At 37.6% G+C, this 24,080-nt stretch overlaps 2 protein-coding genes and 1 pseudogene across 3 annotated transcripts; 1 reads left to right on the top strand and 2 right to left on the bottom strand.

Moving 5' to 3' along the window:
• Positions 1-159: 159 nt before the first annotated feature.
• Positions 160-9,889, bottom strand: LOC130437043 (piggyBac transposable element-derived protein 4-like). 2 transcript variants are annotated; one of them, XM_056768154.1, is made up of 7 exons: positions 8,237-9,889; positions 2,420-4,000; positions 1,409-1,519; positions 1,157-1,259; positions 954-1,023; positions 675-829; positions 160-534 (listed from the first exon to the last, which is right to left on the bottom strand). In XM_056768154.1, exons 1-7 carry the CDS (start codon positions 8,754-8,756, stop codon positions 372-374), a joined length of 2,703 nt encoding a protein of 900 aa, XP_056624132.1. In that variant the 5' UTR covers positions 8,757-9,889; the 3' UTR covers positions 160-371. The 2 variants fall into 2 exon arrangements, with proteins under 2 accessions (XP_056624132.1, XP_056624140.1); XM_056768162.1 differs by lacking the exon at positions 2,420-4,000.
• Positions 9,890-10,015: 126 nt separating this feature from the next.
• LOC130435605 (gastrula zinc finger protein XlCGF7.1-like) lies at positions 10,016-13,308 on the bottom strand. The gene is made up of 3 exons (XM_056766356.1): positions 13,303-13,308; positions 12,069-12,408; positions 10,016-11,253 (listed from the first exon to the last, which is right to left on the bottom strand). Exons 1-3 carry the CDS (start codon positions 13,306-13,308, stop codon positions 10,607-10,609), a joined length of 993 nt encoding a protein of 330 aa, XP_056622334.1. The 3' UTR covers positions 10,016-10,606.
• A 1,239-nt stretch (positions 13,309-14,547) lies between these two features.
• On the top strand, positions 14,548-21,971 carry LOC130438253 (zinc finger protein 271-like; annotated as a pseudogene).
• Positions 21,972-24,080: the final 2,109 nt, after the last annotated feature.

Below are 24,080 nucleotides of genomic sequence, written 5' to 3'. Positions count from 1 at the left end.
CTAAATTTTACATGTCATGATAAATAAATGTAGTTATTGCGGTAGCTAACATCCAGGGCAGGAATTATACTGTTTGATATTAAAATGATGTTAAAAATAATTGATTAACTTTCTACATCCATGTTGCACTTGCAGCAAATAACTTCAGGTACAAGGTGGTATCTTAGAAAACATGTTTTATTGTCACGCCCATACAAATACAATTTACAAGTTATGATGCATGTGATTGTTTTGTGAATATTGGTTGTGGATCAACAGTTATATATTTTTCTACAATATCCATCTACACCGTATATTTACAGACTGTTTATCTGAACAATTAAAACAAATCCCCGTTCCTGTGCCCGTCCTCTCAGGTTGAAGTTGTTGCTTCAGTCAAGGGGCGGTCGAAAGCCTACAAACTGTCCATCAGGATCAGGGAACTCCTGTTTAATTCGAAGCACAACGCAGGACGGGAGAGCAACTCTGACTTCCCGTCCTAAAAAGCCCCAGCACCAGCTTACGAAGCTTTGATGGGCGATAAATCTGAACCGCCTGTAAATACAGATTAAAGACAGTTTACATTATCACTTCTATGACTTTTCGGAACAAATTAATATTCTGAAGAAAAACCTTCAAGTTATTTGTTTTGATTTATAAAGTAAAGAAATTAGATCACATAAAAAAAAACTTACTCTTCCTCTGTTCTACGCCTCACAGGTCCATAATCAGCCATGTAAATATTATTCATGTTCTGGAGGGTGTAAGGATTTAAACAGATGATTTGGAAGCCTGGATGGTGTGTCACACATTTAAGAGGACCTGACACCTGATTCATACGTCTCACAACCTGTGGAGGACAAGGCACTAACTACTTATGATGCATTTTAAAGTGTAAAAGTGTGATTGTATTTATGTATTACACTTATATTCTTTTTCATACATATAGACATAAAGAAAATGACTTAAAATACCTTTTGTATTTCCAAGCAGCATACATTTTCAACTTCACTAGACATTTTATTACAGTTTTCACATTTGCACCTAAATGTAAACGGTAAGAGAACACCTGTTTCATCATAATTCATTTCAACACTGAAGGCAAATACGATAACATCGTATATATGAAAGGTAAAACTGTTACCAATCGTTAACTAATGAATTAAATAAACCTTACCATTCTTTTACGTCCTGCTCAAGACGCGCAGGCAAAGTTGATGGATCATCTTGGTCTTCTGCATTTTCAGGATCAGATTCCGGCTCAAACTGATACGGTAGTACTGGAGATGAAACGGAATGAACATTTCAAAATCACGGTTATAGTGACAAACATTTTTTTCACATCTATCAGTATTATCACAGTTTTGCTAAAATGTTCTAGAAATGTCAAAGAAGTCCTGATGTAAATCAAATTTAATATTGATTTTACCTGTAAAATAACTTTTGTCTGCATAAACGTCAAATAAAAGTGTTTCCGTTATATTCACTTTTCCGTGGTGCGTCCCCACACCAAAAATCCTCTTCTCTGCGGCTACAGCTTCTAAGTGACACAGTGACACATTCATTCCTTCTTTGTTTGGCCAATGTTGCCAAGTTTGCAACTCTTTTACTTGATTTAGCAGATTTAGATCCATAACACTAAACCTAGCGTCTTTTCAGATAAACCTTGGCTTAAATTCAGTGGGAAACTTTCATCAGTACTGACTCACGTAAAGATTGTCTCTCTCAACGTCATTCTATCCAGTGAGCAGCAGAGAGAAACGGCACATTCAGTTCACTGTACGGCCACTGACATGTGAATAAAAACAAAGCTAAATGATGTTTCCAAAACCGAACTTTGTTCATGTTTATATATCCAAACAGTGGATAACAAAGTTCGTCTGTAAGCACATGGTTACCCAGATAGATGCTGTCCATGCACGGTGGGAAAGAATAAAACCAAAACAGCCGCTCTTTAAGGCATTTGTAGTGGTTGATTTGGTCAGACAATTTAAACAAGGACGTCTTTATTGGGCAATAAACTATATAAAAACTCACAATATTCCGAGAGTATTTTTTTTTAAGTTACCAGCCATTGGCAGGATTTTCATCAAAATTTGACAGCCCACAGAATATTTCTGCAATGAGTATTTGAACATATCACGTATATATCAAAATAAAGAACCAAGCCTCTGCTTTTAAACCAAAAACTTTTTTATTACATCTTCATGTGTTTATCACCACTGAAATGCAGATCGGCTTTTTAAAAAAAAACATTTTGAAAATGATTTGTTTTAAACAAAGTGAACTTTCAACCAAAATAGATTTAGGAAAATACCATTAAATAACTTTTAGGCACTGTAGTTTATCTTTGAGTGATAAACTGTGTAGCAATTCCCAGAATGCAAGGGGACGCAACAACCTTTGCAGTAAAATGAGGTATCACTTCGCAAACCCTTACGTGAACAAACTCTGCATCTTCTCGTTGGGCGTTGCTTTTTGGAACTGGACCTAATCGGAACAAGTGCATGGATGGCAAAAAGTTCATTCACCCTATTTATAGGGTCAGTGTTGTATGGTGCTCTAGGAGTGTTTACAGCTGGAGGGTTTTCATCTCTTTCTTCCCCACCACCGGCCTGTTCTTGGCTGGTCCATGATTTTACAACACTCATGATGAAAGAGAACAGACTTTTACAGTTACCTTGTGGGTTTTTTGCTTTGTAAATCACAAAAGCATTGAACAAACTGATCTGAAACAGATACATGACAAATTTCTTTGTCCAATTCTGTGACTTCCGTACAAAGGGGTAGTACCCAATATTTTCATCCAATCTGTCAACTCCCTTCATTGCATTATTGTACTCCACAATACATGCTGGTTTTTGCTTTGCAATTTTGTCTCGGTGGCCTCTCTGCCATCCCTCAACTTCTTCCGTGTTGTTCTCATGACATGTTGTGACCATTTTCACCGTTTGTTTGTCTCGCCAAGCCAAGACCATCACATTTTCACTGTGACGCATGACTGTTTCCCCAATCCTAAGGTCAGCATTTCTGAGATCTCGGATGACTGGTGGTTCACCTCGGTTTTCCCTCATTTTCCCACAGACATGGGTTTTCAAATCAAGTAGGTGCTTACACAGTGGGACAGAGTTGTAAAAAGTATCCATAAATAATCTGTAGCCGTGACCTGCTAGGCGATCAAGAAGAGAGACAACTGTGTCCTTCAGGGGAGGGCTTTCTCCACAATAGGGCTTCATGTTGAAACAGTATCCTGTTTCAGAATCGCACAAGATGTAGGATTTTATTCCATATTTGATGGGTTTTTTAGGATTGTACACCCTGAAAGCTAGGCGCCCACGCCAAAGAAGCATACCCTCATCGATGCAAATGTTTGTGTTTGGCTGATACATTTCACGGAATTTGGACACAAGGTAATCTAACACGGGGCTGACTTCGTACAGCCTGTCAGTGTCATTGGCTGGCCTTGCTGTATTATCATTGAAGTGAAGAAATCTCAATATGATTTCAAACCTGTTGCGAGACATGACCTTGCTGAAGTAAGGGGTAGCTAACATTTCATCTGTGGACCAGTACATATCAAGTTCGGGCTTATGAATGATACCAGTGAGAAAAAACAGCCCCAGGAAGGTTTTCATTTCTGAACCTGTGACAGGCTTCCATGCATGAATTCTAGCATGCTGTGAAGTACCATCTGTGTCATGAATACACTGATCTGCAAACAGGTTGGTCTGGTCAACAATGTTCTGAATCAGTACATCAGAAATGAACAGTTCAATAAAGTCTTTAGGTTCTATTGAATCAAGAGCAGCAGCATCACCGACAGGCCCAGGATTTTCAGTGAAGGTCAGGTTTTTAGGCTGCCAGTTCATTTCATGCCACTCGTGACTAACAGGTTTAAGATCTTCAGCTGGTTCAGGATCTTCAGCTGGTTCAGGATCTTCAGCTGGTTCAGGATGGTCACCAGGAGGACCATGTTGATGTGCTTCACGTGTCCGTCCTCTGGCTCGTTGCTGTATTCTACCTGTTAATATGAAAAATTGAAATTGCATTCAATAAACAGAACAAACAGACAGAAACACAAACATTTATCACTATATGTATATACACACTATATGTACACTAAATGTGCACAAGATAGAGACACTTTTTTGTCCATTTCCATGTCTGTCTCACCTCTCTTCTCTCTTGCACGTCGGAACAGAGGAGACCTGTGCCTTTAATGTCTCCACGAAGTGTCTGAAGAAACGCCGTCCGAACTATCAAGTGTCCAATAACACCTCCACTGCCTGTTCAGTTGTATACTTCTTCGCTTTTATTTGTGATATGATCAACATTTTCTATGATCCTCTCGTAGTTCCGTTTATGTGGATCATCTTTGCATTTCGCACCATGAAGTCCCGTAACTCATTCTGGGCATGCACTAAGGCTTTCCTTACTTTACTACACCTAGAATACGGATTGCCATAATATCTCGGTAGCGTTGAATCTAAAGGAGCAGGTATGGTCCATCTGTCCACGTGCTGCCCATATGATGTAATTTATGTAATCACTCTGGTCTGCGGTAGTGTTGGAAGATATTCGTTCTATTGCCAGCCAGCTTATCGCAGATACATGAAAAACTCAAAAGCCTGCACATTGCAAACTATCTCTGGTACGAGGAAAAGCCAGAGCTACGTGCATTAAAAGCTCTCTTGCAAGAAATATGCGCAATATGCATTTGTACTATTAATTTGGAACATAACGTCAACTATCGTTGATATGTCTGAGTATCGTCAATACACAATTGTATCGTCAACTGGAACAATCCTAGTCTGTGGTCGTCTGCACAGCCTGTCCACATGCAGCGCATTTTTTGAGTCCAAGGAGACGTGACACGTACAACAGCACATACGCAAGAGAAGTGCTGCCCTCTGACGGTCTGGCAGAGCTGACATACTCATTTGTACTGCGCTTGTGACGAACTCGGAAGTCCGTGAGACGGAAACGGAAAGTACATGGGGCTTTAATTATCGATGTATCTCGTCAATGAGGAGGGGAGTTAAAAACTATGTGATGATGTCACGGGTATATAAATTAGTATGGAGGAGTAACAAATTTCGAATATTCGATTAGTTCATTTAATTATCGAATTTCGAATAGTGTGTGCGATTTAAAAAAAAAAAATCGCTGTGTTTTCAAGCGTAACGCGTTCATGTAACCAAAGGGTGGCACAGCCAATAACGACGCACCTTAAACCTAAAGGCTGTCAGTCAAGAGACAATAGAGGAAAACATTTTCTCACAAGAATTGGTAACGAAGTTACGCACACTGTAGACCTGCGTGGCATTACGGAACCTGTAAATTGAGACGATTAAATAAAATGAATGAGAATAAAGTGCAGTGCATACACTGGAATGCAAAGCTGGTTTATCATGGATCAACAACTACGATGCACAATCATTTGAGGGCGAAGCACCCAGCAGGTCCATCCACAGGTCAGCAATCAGTCTCTAGTTTATGGTCAGAACAACCAATCCGGATGCCAGACGGGCGGAGCAAATAACGGCTTTAATTACTAAGATGATCGCTAAGGATGTGCTTCCGATCGGCTTCATCGAAGGAGAGGGTTTTAAAACTCTTATGGAGTTTGTACAGCCCGAGTTTACTGTTCGTCTAGAAAAACCATCACTGCCAGACTGGAGAAACATTTTCATGACTATAAAAATGAAAGCCTTTTGAGCTAATTATTCATGAAATCGCTCCGAACTGTTAATAAATGACGTCATTTGGTTAATACGTTTTAACGCGTTTTAAGTCTGGTCTAAAATCTTTATGGCTTTAATATATTTTCTTTGATCAATCACACTGTTATTAAGTTGGTATTAATGTGGATGCTCATATTTTACAAGGAAATTGTGGAGAGGTGGGCGTGGTTCAGCACGGTCTGCGGGAAGAGAGAGTGTCGCGAGAAAGACCCCGACTCCTTTCTTACCCTCCATTATTTGAACCTGTTTACAGAAATGTTCTAGCATTATAAGCGGATGATGCTGATCGACGTACTGTTAATAAGTGCAGTCATTCGGTTGTTAATATATTAATGTCTCAGCACGTTATCTGAATGTATAGCTTGATGTAAGATTGCCTATTCCATAATAAATAAAGCAATGTGTCGTCACGGAATTAAAGCGTAAATGTTCTCTCTCTCTCTGCGTTTGGGTAATACAGTAAATGCGTCGATATGGGGGAGGGGTGCGAATTTCGAATAATTTTCAAATAGTTCTCATCGATCTTCGAATATTATTTTTGCTTTAAATGCCCATACCTATAAATTAGCATGTGACGTTATCAAGCGCCGCATTCTGACAAAATGCTAGAGTAAACACTAAATAACATTAGTCATGGCACGTAGGGGTCATGAGGTAAAACGTTTTTCTAGTTCAGATTAAACAGTACATCAGATTTTCATCTAAACAAAACAATTCAGCACATCATCTGTCTGTGTGTGCTGTGAGAAATGGTGTACTTTAGGACCCAGGAGCTCTGATAGCACACAAACATCTGGGAGACATTTACTTGATGTTGCAGTTTCATCCGCACATTTTTTTTTATTGTTTGGCATGTTTGCTCAATACGTCTCTGACGTAAGCAGACATCTTGAGGTCGATTTAAACAAATTAACTGTCATCTGTGTTGACTTTTACGTTTAAAAACTTTACAAATAAGTCCATTTTTCAAGGATCTATTGATGTTTTTCAGAACTGAATAGCTTTGTCAAGCGTCAAATTGACTTTATGCCAGTCTGAACGCGAAACTTAATGCAAACACCAATTTTGCATTAGTTTTCTTTCCGTTATTGCGAACTTTGAAAAGATTTGCATCACATTTGAATGGAAACCCAAAAGCACGACAACATTCTCTGAGTAACTATTTCTTAAACTACCCCAGTGTTTACTGATTATGATTTTTTCTTTGTGCGTTTGTGACGTGATCGACATAAATATTGAAGACCGTTTTCGCCAGGGTTGTAGATTTATTTATTTTATAAGTCAATATAAATGTTGAACTCATTATTATGAGATACTACCCAGCTCCACCCAAACAAATTGCGTTTTGACGATGATGCCAGTTTTGTTTTCATTTGGTCACCGTGACATTACTTTGTGACAAAGTTGAAATAGTTTGAAATATACCATAGTACTTACGACTTTTACTGCAGCTTATTGTATTAAATACAATAGTATTTTTATGGTGAAATGTATGTACTAGTAACAAGTGAATGGTGGAGCATTGAAAATACAGAAAATATGAATTTGGGAAAAATTACAAATTATTTGGCTTTAATTTATATATTTGTATAACTTTAATGTTCTTTTTCAGTTACCTGTCTATTCAATTCTTCCTTGAAATATTGCAGCGATTAATGTAAATAGTTTATCAATGTGGGTCATTCTCATTTTTTAAAATCGTGTGCCCTCATGATCTTAGTTAAAATCTAAAAAAGCACTTGACGTATGCTAGACAGCTAAGGTGGAGCATACGTTAACTCCTCCCCGTTAACGGCAGTTTTTATACAGTCCAATCAAATCGCAGAGCAAATTTCACTCGAAAATGCTTAAAAATACGGAGATAGAAACTATCGCAACTTCTGCTTCAGGGGGACATAAAACGCTCCTGGCGACATGTTGACGTTTCGTGAAGTGACTCGCTCGATATTTTCATAAATTTGAACGTCATTATTTATAATATTAGCCATACTGTACAGCCTCAACACTCCCTTTCTGCAGGTGGCGCTAAACGTACCAGACGCTGGTTTGCCATCCGCCACCAAATACTAAAAGAAGAATATTGTGTGCAGAGGCTGCACTGAATGACTAATATTATTAGAAATGACGTTCAGTTTTATGAAAATATCAAATGATTCGCTTCACGAAACGTCAACATGTCACCAGGAGCCGCTTTTTGGAATGATGTGCTTTATGAACTTAGACAGGTAGACCCCATAGACTCCCATTATATGAACCAGAGAGGACTGCAGATTTACAAAACAATCTTCTTTATGGATCTACTCAAGAAAAAATGTCACATACATCTGAGATGGCCTGAGGGTGAAAATAAACAGCAAAGTGGAGTTTTTGGCTGTACTTTCCCTTTAAGTCAAAATATAAGATTCCGACTTATAAAATAAAAATCTCAAACTGGGTGGAAACGGATTTTCGTAAGTAAAAACTCCTTTCATGAGAATCGCATGAAATAATGAAAAAAGACAAGAAAAACATACCTGGATGAACAAAATAATCGCAGTCGCCATCATCATCATCTTCATCATCATCATCTTCATCAGTGTAAAGTTCCTCTGCTGTGGGTTCTATGTCCATCATGTTCCAGATGTCTTCACAAGTCTTTTCTTCGGGCTCTGTTTTGATCTTCATCATGTTCCCGATTTCTTCCTCAGTTTGTTCCTCTGTATTGGGTTCTGTTTTTATCTTCAGATTCCCGACGTTCTCCAGTTTGACTAAAGGAACAAAACCACCAAGACTTCCATCTCCACTCGTGTGTTCTTCCTTTACTGTGGGTTCTGTTTTAATCTCCATCACTTTAGAACTCAAGTCCAGTGGTCTGGTGTTCAGGATCTGCTGTTCTCCAGCGTTACAGACAGAATCCAGAGACTCTGTGGAGGTTTGATCAGTAGATTCATCCTGATTCAAGGTGGCGGTTGTGTCAGTATAACACTGTAAAATGAGGCTGAGCTCTGAGTCCTGTGTGTGTCTGGAGCACGTGCCATCCGCCTGTGACGTCATGATTATCAACTACACACAAGAATACACACAGACAACACTCACTAAAGTTTACATTCACGACTAAACTAAAGAGAGAAATTAAAAGTGATGTAAACACGCAGCGCTTGATGTTTGTCTTTCTTTCTTTCTTTAGTGGGTTTATCGGCGGACTGAAGAGCTGCAGAGCGACTCCTGCTGGACTGGAGACACATCACATTAATTAAAAAACGTTTTCTCCGGTTGATGGCGATATAAAGCATCAATTAATCTACAAAACAATTTGACGTCGGATAATGCAAATATATTGACACATGAGAATCTGAAGAACTGCAGAAAGCTGTGTAATCGATGTTTATTTCTAGTATTAGTTTTGTAAATTGAAAAGTTAATAACCAGTCATTATAGTGCAGTATAAACCTTTACATAATGTTAGTAAACTTATTAAAAGTGTAGATAATCCATTTGACAGTGAACAAAGTTTTCATGCAGCCCCTATCAGTAGACGTACCGGAGACAAAACAAAGTCAGATTTTAATCCGATGTTTTAGCTCTTAAACCGCTGATAAATATTGGGAAATGAAAAAGTGCCTCAATTCAAAGAAACCATCAGTTCTGTCAGAGATAAAGGAGCGTGTTTGTTCTGTACTTCCAATAGCGCAACATAGTGCGCATGTTAAATGTATCTGGACATAAGAGACACATTTCCAATGTTTTAAACAGAGATTTAAATACCAAATTGGTATAATGATCAAAATGGGTATAAGACGTTGCAAGTCACTAATTAAAAATAAAGAATTTATCACGTAGGCGGTATAAGCTTCTTAGAAAAGGCAGTTTTACACCCATTCTAAAACATCTTCTAGATGTTTATATGTAATATGACAGCAGACGTTTCGGAGACATATTGCAAATGAGCAAACAATCAGAAAATACATCTTGCAGATATAAATGCACACATTAAATTCTCTTTAATTAATTCCTATTTGTATCATGCTTTTAAAGCTTTGAAGCAGCTTTACAGGGAAAAAAACCAGAAAGTGTCAGAATACAGTGCTGTGCTTTAAATAAAGCAATATTCTAATAAAACGATGTTAATGAAATTGAATGGCAGTCTCCCGGTGATCAAGCCAACATAACCCATGGTGAGGAACCATAAGTCCAATGATGAATAAATGGAGAAAATAAACTTCAGGAGAAACCGGTCTCAGCCGGGAGGGCCAGATCTCCTCTGACACGTTACAGGTGCAGTCAGTGACTTTGATTAGAAGTTACAGAGTAAATGTTTGTGATTCACAAGGAGAGTTTATTAGTAGTGATTTAGTAAACGTACACTAGTTTGGAGCCGTTTAGGTCCGATTTTGAGTCTGGTTTTGTGAACGATATCAGACATTAAAAACTGTTACTTCTCTTGAAGTTACAGAGAATCAGAAAGGGCGACTTTTAATGAATTTAATAATATCGGATACAAAACAAAACTCACATAACAACGGTGAGAATCAGTTTATGGACACTTCCCAAATCAAACACAATAACACAACAAGACTCAAACCAAGAATAATTTACATTTTAACATAGATTGTGATTTATGTCACTGACTAGATATCAGAAATATGTACAACAGAGTCATTATTAAACTGTACTGAATGATCCTGTAGTCGATCAGAACTGAACACCACATCAACTGTTCTGATATATAAACCTGAATTGGTTTTAGATCTAATCTGGCTTCTGTATTTTATAAAAACAATGATAGCATAAACTGTGAATCATGTGTTTCTGTACATCTTTTAAGAAGGTTTTTTCTGAGAGATTGTTTATGTTTCTTCTGTTGAACATGAAACCTTCTTAATAAGTGAATGTCCCTCCTCAGATTATCTGGTGGATTTCTCTCCAGTGTGAACTTTCTGATGGAGTTTCAGAAGAACTCGCTGAGTAAACGCCTTGTCACACTGACAGCATTTGTAAGGTTTTTCTCCAGTATGAAGTCTCTCGTGTGTCTTCAAATTGTCATGTCGACTAAAACGCTTCCCACAAAAACTGCAGTGATGAGGTTTTTCTCCCGTGTGAACTCTCTGATGATCTTTGAAAGCACCAGACCGAGTAAAGCTCTTCCCACAAACATTGCAGAGATAAGGTTTTTCTCCAGTGTGAACTCTCTGATGATCTGTGAGTTTATTCTTGCGAGTAAAACTCTTTCCACACTCGGAGCAGAGGAAAGGTTTCTCTCCAGTGTGAATTCTCTCATGAACCATCAAATATGACTTCGAATGGAAACGTTTGTCACAGTGTGAACACTGATGGAGTTTCTCAGTGTGTATTTTTTGGTGTGATTTTAAATTACTTGAATTTATAAATGTTTTTCCACATTCGCTGCACAGAAACCGTTTCTCGTCTGTGTGTAAACGCACATGTTTTTCAAAACGAGATGCAGTGTAAAATCTCTTCTCACAGTGAGGACACTCGTGCTTTTTTTCCTTCCTTTGAATCCCTCTGTCCTCTTCTGTATCACTGCTCTCATCTGAAAGAAAAACGACAAGTTCTTAAATGGATAGTTCACCTCAAAAATGTACATTCTGTCATCATATACACTGTTAAACACAAAGAAAGACATTTGGAAGATTAGTAGCTGTTTTCATCCACAACCATAATAGAAAAAATATTCTGTTCTGTTGTATAAAAAAATATATATTTCGCGGAATTTAGATAAAAATAACAGTTGTGGGCCACCATTTAACTTTTCCTACTAGTCAATGATGTCCCAGACGTGAAAACTGCTAACATTCTTTAAAATATCTAGTAACAAAGTAATTTATACAGGTATGAGGGTGAGTGAATGATAAAAAAAACCTGAAATAACAGGGTGGACACAATCCCAAAACAGCAACGTTGCACATTTTTGCTCATCATTTTGAACACATTTTTACTCTTTATATTACAGGATTTGAGTTTTCTCCTGAAAAGTCTACAATTAAACCTGTAAAACACCTTAAACATGCAGTTCATTCAGAAGACAGTTCAAACATGACTGATGTTAAATAGTTCACCCCCCATATAATTATACTTCACCATTGACTACAAGAAACTTAAGGTTGCAGTTTTTGTAGAGACTTCGTGTCTCTTGTAAACACCGATTTTCAGTCTTAGCAACGCCACAGTCCTATTTAGTGAAATAAGCTATCAGGTAAATATCAAAAGTACTTAAGCTTTAATAACTTCTTCAAGATTTTGTTTTATTTAACTTGTGATACAATGTCCTCCTTATCGAAACATCAGAAATTCACACCAAAGTCAAATGTCATGAAAAAACTAAACAACATTAAATTTGAAACATACCTGAGGGAATAAAATCGTTGTCTTCTTGATCATCATGATTCTCATCTTCATCAGTGTGAAGTTCTTCTTCTTCTTCTGTGGTTTGTCTTCTCATCTCTATCAGTTTCCTGCAGTCCATCAGTGTGACAGAACACATGTTCAGTGGTCTGGTGTTCAGGATCTGCTGTTCTCCAGCGTTACAGACAGAATCCAGAGACTCTGTTGAGGTTTGATCAGTAGATTCATCCTGATTCAAGGTGTGATTACTGTCACACACAGTGTCCTGAGCGTCTGTGGGGTTTGTGTCAGTATAACAGAGTAAAGTGAGGCTGAGCTCTGAGTCCTGTGTGTGTCTGGACTTCTGTTCAGAGAGGAAATATATTGAGATAAAGATATAAACTATGACAGTGAGATTAAAAACATTATTAAAATACAAACATTTAAAAGCAGTGTGAGTGATTGAGGTAAATGATGTTGAATGTGTCCAAACCTCTGTGTTGAGTTCATCTCCTCTTGTCCTCAGCTTTTCCTCCAGTAACTTCACCTCTTTCTTCAGCTGACAGATTTCTGTGATGAAATCATCAATATCCAGCATGGACAGATCAGTTCCCACTGATTTACAGCACATCTGTGACGTCATCGGCAACATATCAACACACACACACAGACACACAACACTGTGTTTAAAACACTAAAGAGAGAAAATCAAAGTGATGTAAACACGCAGCGCTTGATGTTTGTCTTTCTTTCTTTCTTTAGTGGGTTTATCGGCGGACTGAAGAGCTGCAGAGCGACTCCTGCTGGACTGGAGACACATCACACTCAACACTAGACTCATGAACTGTTTCTACATGTTGTACTGAAAGTCAAATTTTCTTTTGTGTTGGAAGCTTCTAGTACAGACATTCAACACAATGACATTAAAATATAATAAGATTTACAGATTCTAAAATACGCATGTATAAAAAAGACTATTGTACAGAAAATGGAGTTTAATAACATATATGAGACATTCTACAGGGTAGTATATAGTAGAATATACATATTATCAGATTGTATGTACACTTGTGCAAATGGATAATTTTCTACTTAATATACTAAATCATAGTTGTACTAAAACGGTAGGAATGCATTTTACAGGACATGTTGCTATTCTATCATTACAACAAGGAAAGGTAATTATTTTAAATGTATAAAACTCTTTAATCTCAGTTATTTCTAAATAGTTCAAATCCAATGTGTGCGTCCCCTGTACCGTCATTTTACATATACAATACAATGCAATGTTGTGGTAATGGTTTAGGTAATCTGATGTGATTATTTTCATTTTTCATCAAATAAAATATGATACAAAACACATGTTGGTTGCACAATAGGGAAAAACAATTCAGTCAAAAGTACACAGTGCTCCAAGACTACGTTTAACTACAGCTGGGTTGTTATGAAACTCTGACCCCAGTCAAAATGATTAGTGTATCTTTATAAATCAACTGCAGATTCTTCCTTTCATATTTAAAAACTTTGATTAAACACAACAGTGAAAATGTGGCTTCAGATGTAAACCAATAGCATTTAACCTGAAGTGTAACAGGCAGCTTTCGGGACCAATTAAAAAGACCTTCCGGCACACCTTCAAACATAATAAAGCCCCAAAAACAGCAAAATACTGATTCCTTTAACTTGGGACTCTGCCCAATGGTCAGTGCATGAGGACAAAAGGGTGATCTCACCTGGGTTGCCTGATTTCATCTTCTTAGAATGTCATCATCTTTATCTCAAAACGTGAAACACAATGTACATAACTTTCATAGTTTATTTGTGTAAAAATGTATACATATTTATTATTATTATTGATATTTCAGTTCATATTCTAATTGATCATTGTTGTTTCCAGTTTGTGTAGAACCAATCTTATAAATCATCTACCTAAGTACTGTAAAGCCTTTCAAGCAACAATATATAAAAATATATTTTGTCTCTGATCGGACAGCCTTATGTGATAAAGTATACACTGTTTTAGTAGATTACAGTATTTCTATAATGACATTAATATTTACAGTAGTATTATGTATATTTATTACTATTGTGTTTTTTATGTCTTCATTTTCCTGTAATTTGCTTTAAAACTGTACAGCATGGTAAAGAAGCGCTATATACATAAATTGGAATTGTAAAGTGTAGATGTTCTGTGAGAATAAAACATTTTCTTGCTCATAAAAAGTTTAGTGTTTAAACAATGTCGATGTTTTGTTCTTATATGAAATGTTTGAAATTTGATGTGAAGCAGATCACACAGTAACTCGTGACTCATAATCTGTGTAAAGAATCAGAGAATGTGAAAATATCGTCATGAATCTAGTGTTGAGTGTGATGTGTCTCCAGTCCAGCAGGAGTCGCTCTGCAGCTCTTCAGTCCGCCGATAAACCCACTAAAGAAAGAAAGAAAGACAAACATCAAGCGCTGCGTGTTTACATCACTTTGATTTTCTCTCTTTAGTGTTTTAAACACAGTGTTGTGTGTCTGTGTGTGTTTGTTTATGTTAAGATGTTGCCGATGACGTCACAGATGTGCTGTAAATCAGTGGGAACTGATCTGTCCATGCTGGATATTGATGATTTCATCACAGAAATCTGTCAGCTGAAGAAAGAGGTGAAGTTACTGGAGGAAAAGCTGAGGACAAGAGGAGATGAACTCAACACAGAGGTTTGGACACATTCAACATCATTTACCTCAATCACTCACACTGCTTTTAAATGTTTGTATTTTAATAATGTTTTTAATCTCACTGTCATAGTTTATATCTTTATCTCAATATATTTCCTCTCTGAACAGAAGTCCAGACACACACAGGACTCAGAGCTCAGCCTCACTTTACTCTGTTATACTGACACAAACCCCACAGACGCTCAGGACACTGTGTGTGACAGTAATCACACCTTGAATCAGGATGAATCTACTGATCAAACCTCCACAGAGTCTCTGGATTCTGTCTGTAACGCTGGAGAACAGCAGATCCTGAACACCAGACCACTGAACATGTGTTCTGTCAGACTGGTGCAGATAAAAACAGAATTTACAGAACATCACACTGACGATGATGAGAATCATGATGATGATTTCATTCCTTCAGGTATGTTGGGTTGTTTTCAGGTTGTTTTTTCACAATATTTCACTGTCAAGTTAGTTACTGTTTCATAAAAGCTGTGCTAACGTCTCAAAGGCACTTAAAGGTTTTTCATTCTCAGTCGACACTGATGTAGTTTCATATGTGCTGGAGATTCTTCTTAACGCTGTTGTGTTTGTTTCAGATGAGAGCGGTGATTCATGTGGTGATGGAGAAACGGCCTCTACATCAAAACAGCGACTGACAGCACAAACTCTTTCCTGCCTCACCTGTGGAAAGACATTCAGTTCACAGAGACGTTTAGAGACACATGAGAGAAAACACACAGAACAGAAACTCTTCACCTGCACCAGATGTGACATCAGCTTTCCTACCTTACAAGAGAAGAAACTACATTCACAAGAGCACAGAGACAAGAAACACTTTCACTGTCAGCAGTGTGGGAAGAATTGTGTCTCCACTACTAAGCTAAAGATTCACATGAGGACACACACTGGAGAAAAACCTTTCCACTGCAGTGAATGTGACAAACATTTCAGCAGCAAACAATATCTTTTTACTCATCTGAGAATTCACACGGGAGAAGAACCATACGAGTGTCCTCACTGTGAGAAGAGATTTGCCAATGGATCTAGTTTAAACATGCATGTGCGTCTGCTACACACTAATGAGAGACGGTATCACTGCAGTGAATGTGACAAATATTTCAGCACCAAAGCAAATCTTGTTACTCATCAGAGAATTCACACGGGAGAAAAACCGCACAAGTGTCCTCACTGTGACAAGAGATTCAACCACAAACCTCATCTGAAGGAACACATACGTTTACACACCAATGAGAAACCGTATCAGTGCAGTGAATGTGGAAAAACCTTTAGACAGTCGCATGGTCTGAAGGTACACCAGAGAACTCACTCTGAGGAGAAACTCTATCAGTGTTCACACTGTGATAAACGCTTCCGTGAGAAATTTCATCTGATACGTCATGAGAGAATTCACACTGGAGAGAAACCTTACCTCTGCTCTCACTGTGGAAAGAGGTTTTCTACACCAACTTCTTTCAGCTTCCATGAGAGAATTCACACTGGAGAGAAACTTCATCCCTGCAGTGTTTGTGGGAAGAGATTCAGTCGACGTCAGCATTTAGCGACACATCAGAAACTTCACACAGGTGAAAGACCCTTCAAATGTTTTCAGCGTGATAAGACGTTCACTCAAGCAGTTTTCTTGAAAACACATGAGAGATCTCACACTGAAGAAAAACCTTATGACTGCAGACTTTGTGGAAAGAGTTTTAGCCGACAAAACAGTTTAAGAAAACATCAGAGAATTCATACAGGTGAAAAACCTTATAAATGTTCTCAGTGTGACAAGACGTTTGCTCGACCAGATGTCCTGAAAATCCATGAGAGAGTTCACACTGGAGAGAAACCTTATCACTGCTCGGTCTGCGGCCAGAGATTCGCTCAGTTAGGATGCTTTCGAGCTCACGAAAAGAAACACGCAAAAGAACAAACTGCAGGAAAATCCTCATAGGTTTCTGTAGCTCAATGTGAAGATAATGTTATTACAGTCGGCTTGTTGTGTGATGAAGACAATCTGTGCTGTACACACGATTTACAGATGTGAGGATGAGCGATTGTTAGCGGGTTTGAGTTTTTTATCACAAGTTCTTTTTCTTTAGACTTGATCCAGAATACATGAAGATTTTGTAATTATAAAAAGTGATTTTTGTTTTTTAGGGATCATTATTGAATCAGTGTGTGATTCATTTTAGTTGATTTGTAAATTATGTTTAAATTGCCAAAATTGCAATTTCTGAGCCAACGTAATCCTGTCGACCAATAAACACACTCAACACTTTAACTTTTGAGATTTAAGACAACTGAGTTTCTGCTAACTTTGAGAATTTATTGATTTTATTTAATCATCCAGGAACACAATATACTCACAACTTTTCTCAGATTTGATTTTAAGAAAAAATATATGTAAGAATGTGTGTGTGTTATCTGAGAGAAGATGAATACCTGACTCAAGAGTACAGACATACATTTGTTTTCATCTTTTATTATCATCATTCTTTTTTTGTATATTCTTTCTAATTTCTAAGTATTAGTTGGTTATATATTTGCTGTATGTTTATTGTCTAGTAGTTTATTTTACAATCCTTAACTGTTTATTTCATTAACTAAAATATATTTTATAGCCTTGGAACGGTTTCTAGAATTTACAGTAATAATAAGTTTCAGTTGTATTTGTAAATAACTGTATCTTACAAAATGCACCGTTTCAAAGCAGCTTTACAGAAATGAACTTTTCCTGGTAAACACAGACATAAAAATATATTGTACTTTCAAAACGGGACAAAAACAGTATAAAGAAAATACCCTCACAAAATGATTTGTGTCTTTTCCAAAAAGAAGGAAGTTTATTTTTGGCCAAAGAAGAGTTGACAAACATAAAAAAAAAGAAGTCTCTTTACACCATTATTTGACCATTAATTGATAACATCCTATTAAAGAACACACTTGTGACTGTGTGTATAGTCACAACACACAACATCACAGAATCTGGTGCCCATCATCAAGATAACAACACACGACCAGAACCACTGAACCACGCAAGGCCTCCAAATCAACTTACATCTAGTTGTTTTTGCTTAGACTGAACTAGATTTTCACAGACATAATTTCACTAATAAACAGCAGGACATTTTGCAATTTGCCAGTTTTTAATCACAATCATAAATCTTTATGAACTAGTGTGTTGTGTCTCCAGTCCAGCAGGAGTCGCTCTGCAGCTCTTCAGTCCGCCGATAAACCCACTAAAGAAAGAAAGAAAGACAAACATCAAGCGCTGCGTGTTTACATCACTTTGATTTTCTCTCTTTAGTGTTTTAAACACAGTGTTGTGTGTCTGTGTGTATATTTGTGTTTAGATGTTGACGATGACGTCACACACGGATGTGAAGTGCTCCAGACACACACGCGACACGATACCACTGAACATGTGTTCTGTCACACTGATGGACTGCAGGAAACTGATGAAGATTAAAACACAAACTCTAGTAAAGGAAGAACAGACTGATGAAGATTATGATTTATTTTCTTCACTCAAACTGATAAACAGCGGGAACATGATGCAGATAAAAACTGAACCAACAGCCGAGGAACATGATGCTGATTTCATTCCTGCGGGTTTGTTTTCTCTGTTGTCTTTTCATTATATTTCACTCTCATACGAGTTTCACTTTCAGGGTTTTACAGCAGGTCCCAAAACACACTGAGATATACTGAGTATGTGGCTCCCCAGATAGCACAGGCAGGGCTCTAGACTAACTTTTTTCTTAGTTGACTGGTTTCACCAGTTAACTTCTTTTCAAATGTCCATATAAGCAAAATTCACTTGTAAATGATTAACAAGCACAAATCTACAAGAAAGGTAACTTACTGAAAAAGTGTTGGTGCTTAAAGTGCTTCAGTGAACTGAAATTGAAACTTAATCTCAAGATAAATGGACCAGGGCTTGACGTCTCCGTGTCAGAGCATTGCTTATGATTTTCGGACGGATCAGGCCTTAATTTTACATTATTCACGAAAAAGTTGTCAATTGTTCTTATCGTCTTCTCTTTTTTATTGTCCGTCATTTTGACTGACAGGCTCGTAAAAAATCCGTCATAATCTATTATAACCCGTCACTGGTGTTCGGTTTAACTAGTTACTAAGTAATTAATAACTGTATTTTAATTACTTTTCCCTTGAAAGAGTAAAGTAAGGGATTACTCATATGTTTTCTGTAATTTAATTACAGTTACTTTTGATGTAATTAAACTAAATACTTTGAGAAATATATGCGTGTGCAATAGTGTAATTGACATCAAAATTCAAAGTCTTGCTTTAAAATCTGTGATTTAATGTATAATTCTCACATTTGTAATACTTTGGTCAGTTAGTAAAATTATTTATTTGAATGAATTAAATAAGCCGTTTCATATGTATCATTGAATCACTTAACTAATCAAGGTTGATTTAGGATATAGAAAGTAATTTGTAATGAGTAACTAAATACTTTTTGAACAGAGTAATTTGGACAGTAATCTAATTACACTATTGAATATGTAATGAGTAACGAGTAATTAATTACTTTTTCAGAGTAACTTACCCAACACTACCCGTCACTATGGTGCAAGGTGGCGTTAGGTGGTAATAAGCATGTTCGTGACGTCATCACGCTGTACTTTCGTCTCCGAACTTGTAACCGAATGCCCAATAAAGCCGTTGTTAATTATATTCATTTATATATTTAATCTTTTAATGTTTTTGTTCATATGTAATTAGATCTGGGAAAACACAACACATAGTGCAAATTTATATCGGCCTATTACAGTTTTTGATACCATATTCAAGCCTTTTCCGAATCAGTTTTTATTTTGCTCATATCTTGTGTATGTAATATCACATGTGTTTCAGATGAGAGCGGTGATTCATGTGGTGATGGAGAAACGGCCTCTACATCAAAACACACAGAACAGAAACTCTTCACCTGCACCAGATGTGACATCAGCTTTCCTACCTTACAAGAGAAGAAACTTCATTCACAAGAGCACAGAGACGAGAAACACTTTCACTGTCAGCAGTGTGGGAAGAGTTTTGTCTCCTCGTCTGGTCTGAAACGTCACATGAGGACACACATTGGAGAAAAGTTATTTAACTGCAGTGAATGTGACAAATGTTTCACCACCAAAGAAAGTCTTGTTGCTCATCAGAGAATTCACTCGGGAGAAAAACCGCACAAGTGTCCTCACTGTGAGAAGAGATTCAACCACAGACCTCATTTGAAGAGACACATGCATGTTCACACAGATGAGAGACCGTATAAGTGCAGTGAATGTGGAAAAACCTTTAAGAGTTCAGATGCTTTAAAGTCACACCAAGCAACACACACTGTGGAGAAACTCTATCAGTGTTCACACTGTGATAAACGCTTCTTTAAGAAATCTCAGTTGATATGTCATGAGAGAATTCACACTGGAGAGAAACCTTATCTCTGTTCTCACTGTGGAAAGAGATTTTCTGATCATAGTTCTTACAAAGTTCATAAGAGAATTCACACTGGAGAAAAACCTTATGAGTGCAGACTTTGTGGAAATAGTTTTGGCCGACAAAACACTTTAAGAAAACACCAGAGAATTCATACAGGTGAAAAACCTTATAAATGTTCTCAGTGTGACAAGACGTTTGCTCGACAAGATGTCCTGAAAATCCATGAGAGAGTTCACAGTGGAGAGAAACCTTATCACTGCTCTGACTGTGGAAAGAGCTTCTCTGGACGATCTAATTTCAGAGTTCATCGGGCAGTTCACACTGGAGAAAAACCTCATCAGTGCAGTGTATGTGAGAGAGTTTCACTACACATGTTAACTTACTAATGCACCAGACAACTCACACTGGAGAAAAACCTTACAGATGTTTTTATTGTGACAAGACGTTTGCTCACCCAAATGTCCTAAAATCCCACGAGAGAGTTCACACTGGAGAGAAACCTTATCACTGCTCCATCTGCGAGAAAAGCTTTTCTCAAAAGAGTACCTTTAAAGTTCATGAGAGAGTTCACACAGGAGAGAAACCTCATCACTGCTCCATCTGTGGAGAGAGATTCACTTATTTAAAACGTCTTAAGATTCATCAGAAGAAACATGCTGAAGAACAACCTGAACTGGAATCATCATAGTGTCTTTTATTATTTTTATCTTCATCCTTGGTCCCAATCCTGGACCTGAGTACCTCCAGGACTGCACATTTTCCATTTTTCACTAATCAAACACACCTGTTTCAACTCATCGGTTAGTTAAAAGCGGCCTCTAGAGGCGTTTTTACAAACTGCACCTTTAAACTCACATTTCACAGTTCCTTAAACTCGCAGTTCTGTGTTCTTGTGAAATTAATTTTCTTTAATCTTTTGAACATAAATCAGTTTGCCTTTTTATCTGGAAGTCATTATTTTTGTCATGATGAATGAATAGAAATGAACCTGTGTTGTGACGATAATATCTTACTTATTATTTCTTGTTACATTTGCATTTAGGCATTTGGCGACTCACATTCCTTTATCCTACACATTTATACATAGGTATTGAAATCCCCTATGAATGAACCCACAACCTTGCGTTGTTAACACAATGCTCTTACCACTGAGCTACAGGAAAGCTTATTGTTCATATGACAATTTCTAGATAATGATTTACATGCGCAGCAGATATTTTGTGATTGTGTTGATGCACCTGTCAGTATACAAGCGATAACAGAGGTGGTGAAGATTTACCTGCTGCAAAACAAACATGATTTTTAACTTGTTTTAGTGCTTTGACTTGAGATTTAGATTTACTAGTACAAAAATGCAGTTACTCTTAATTTTTTACTTATATACACTTAATTCATAAAGTACCATTGAAAGATATCTCAGCTTTTAAATGTACTTTATATTTTAATTCTTTCAAAATGAAGAAATAATAAATTGGATAAATATACAGAACAGACTATACTAAATTATTCTATTGTCCTTATTTTTCTTACAGTGCATCCGTAAAGTAAGCACAGCGCTTCACTTTTTCCACATTTTGTTATGTTATAACCTTATTTCAAAATGGATTAAATTGTGTATTTTTCTAAAAATTCTACAAACAATACCACATAATGATAACATGCAAATTTATTCACATTAAAAAATATAAAAAAAAACATGTACATAAGTATTCACAGGCTCTGCTCAATACTTTGTTGAAGCACCTTTGTCACCAATTACAGCCTCAAGTCTTTTGGAGTATGATGCTACAACTTGTCACACCTATTTCTGGACAGTTTCTCCATTCTTCTTTCCAGGACCTCTCAAGCTCCATCAGGTTGGATGGGGAGCGTTGGTGCACAGCCATTTTTAGACATTTACAGAGATATTCAATCGAGTTCAAGTCTGGGCTCTGGCTGAGCCACTCACAGAGTTGACATGTAGCCACTCTTTTCTTATCATGGCTGTGTGCGTAGAGCCATTGTTCTGTTGGAAGATGAACCTTCACCCCAGTCTGAGGTCCAGAGCGCTCTGGAGCAGGGTTTCATCAAGGATGTCTATGTACATTGCTTCATTCATCCTTTTCCTCTATCCTGACTAGTCTCCCAGTTCCCACCGCTGAAAAACATCTCCACAGCATGATGCTGCCACCGCCCTGCTTCACTGTAGGGATGGTATTGGCCAGGTGATGAGCGGTGCCTGGTTTCCTCCAGACATGACATTTGCTATTCTTTTATCAGAATGGATCATTTTGTTTCTCATGGTCAGAGTCCTTCACGTGCCTTTTGGCAAACTCCGGGCGGGCGGTCATGTGCCTTTTACTGAGGAGTGGCTTCCGTTTGGCCACTCTGCCATACAGGCCAGATTGGTAAAGTGCTACAGAGATGGTTGTTCTTCTGGAAGGTTCTCCTCTCTCCACAGAGACATGCTGGAGCTCTGTCAGACTGACCATCAGGTTCTTGGTCACCTCCCTGACTAAGGCCCTTCTCCCCCGATCGCTCAGTTTGGCCGGGCGGCCGGCTCTAGAAAGAATCCTGGTTGTTTCACACTTCTTCCATTTAGGGATGATGGAGGCTACTGTGCTCATTAGGACCTCCAATGCTGCAGATTTTTGTTTCTGTACCCTTCCCCAGATCTGTGCCTCGAAATAATCCTCTACAGACAATTCTTTTCACTTCATGGCTTGGTTTGTAGTCTGACATGCACTGTTAACTGTGAGAGCTTCACCTTATTGTTTGTTGTTATTGTATCCCAGATAGCACAATCCATCGTTATTTGAAAGAGACAGAAGTAGTTGATATAATATGATGATAATAATAATAATATTTTTTTTATTATCCCGAGAAATGCCAATCTTTGGTATACTCCCCTGTACTATAGGTGGCGGTAATGCGCCTAAATAGTAAGTTGCATCCGCCATTAAAGAGAAGACGAAGAACATCAATCGCTACGTGTTTCATCTCTTAGATTTTCTCTTTTTAGTGCTTTATTTACTGTGGATGAAACGTTTTCTTGCTGTTTTGTGTTGGACGCTTTGAGTCATTTTAAGAACAAACGTAAAGAAATGTGAGAATATCTCGTTTAAATAATCTGCGTCCGATCCAGTGACTGAATGTGTGTAAAGAAAGTGTTGATCAGATCTATGATACTGCTCAGTGACGCCACAACACATGAAACTTATTAAAAAACTAAAAACTTTAATATTATGGGAGAGAACCAAAGTTACAGAGTTGTGTGTAGATTCATTTATAATCATGTATTAAAATAATGTTTTGAGTTTATCATTTTTGTGTTCAGACGATGACGTCACAGGCGGATGTGATGTGCTGTAAATCAGTGGGAACTGATCTGTCCATGCTGGATATTGATGATTTCATCACAGAAATCTGTCAGCTGAAGAAAGAGGTGAAGTTACTGGAGGAAAAGCTGAGGACAAGAGGAGATGAACTCAACACAGAGGTTTGGACACATTCAACATCATTTACCTCAATCACTCACACTGCTTTTAAATGTTTGTATTTTAATAATGTTTTTAATCTCACTGTCATAGTTTATATCTTTATCTCAATATATTTCCTCTCTGAACAGAAGTCTAGACACACACAGGACTCAGAGCTCAGCCTCACTTTACTCTGTTATACTGACACAAACCCCACAGACGCTCAGGACACTGTGTGTGACAGTAATCACACCTTGAATCAGGATGAATCTACTGATCAAACCTCCACAGAGTCTCTGGATTCTGTCTGTAACGCTGGAGAACAGCAGATCCTGAACACCAGACCACTGAACATGTGTTCTGTCACACTGATGGACTGCAGGAAAATGATGGAAACGAAAACACAAAC

The sequence above is a fragment of the Triplophysa dalaica genome, chromosome 2 (assembly GCF_015846415.1).
Source record: "Triplophysa dalaica isolate WHDGS20190420 chromosome 2, ASM1584641v1, whole genome shotgun sequence".
Classification (NCBI taxonomy): Eukaryota; Metazoa; Chordata; class Actinopteri; order Cypriniformes; family Nemacheilidae; genus Triplophysa; species Triplophysa dalaica.
Note: the sequence above shows the minus strand (reverse complement) of the source record. Positions and strands in the feature narration are given on the sequence as shown.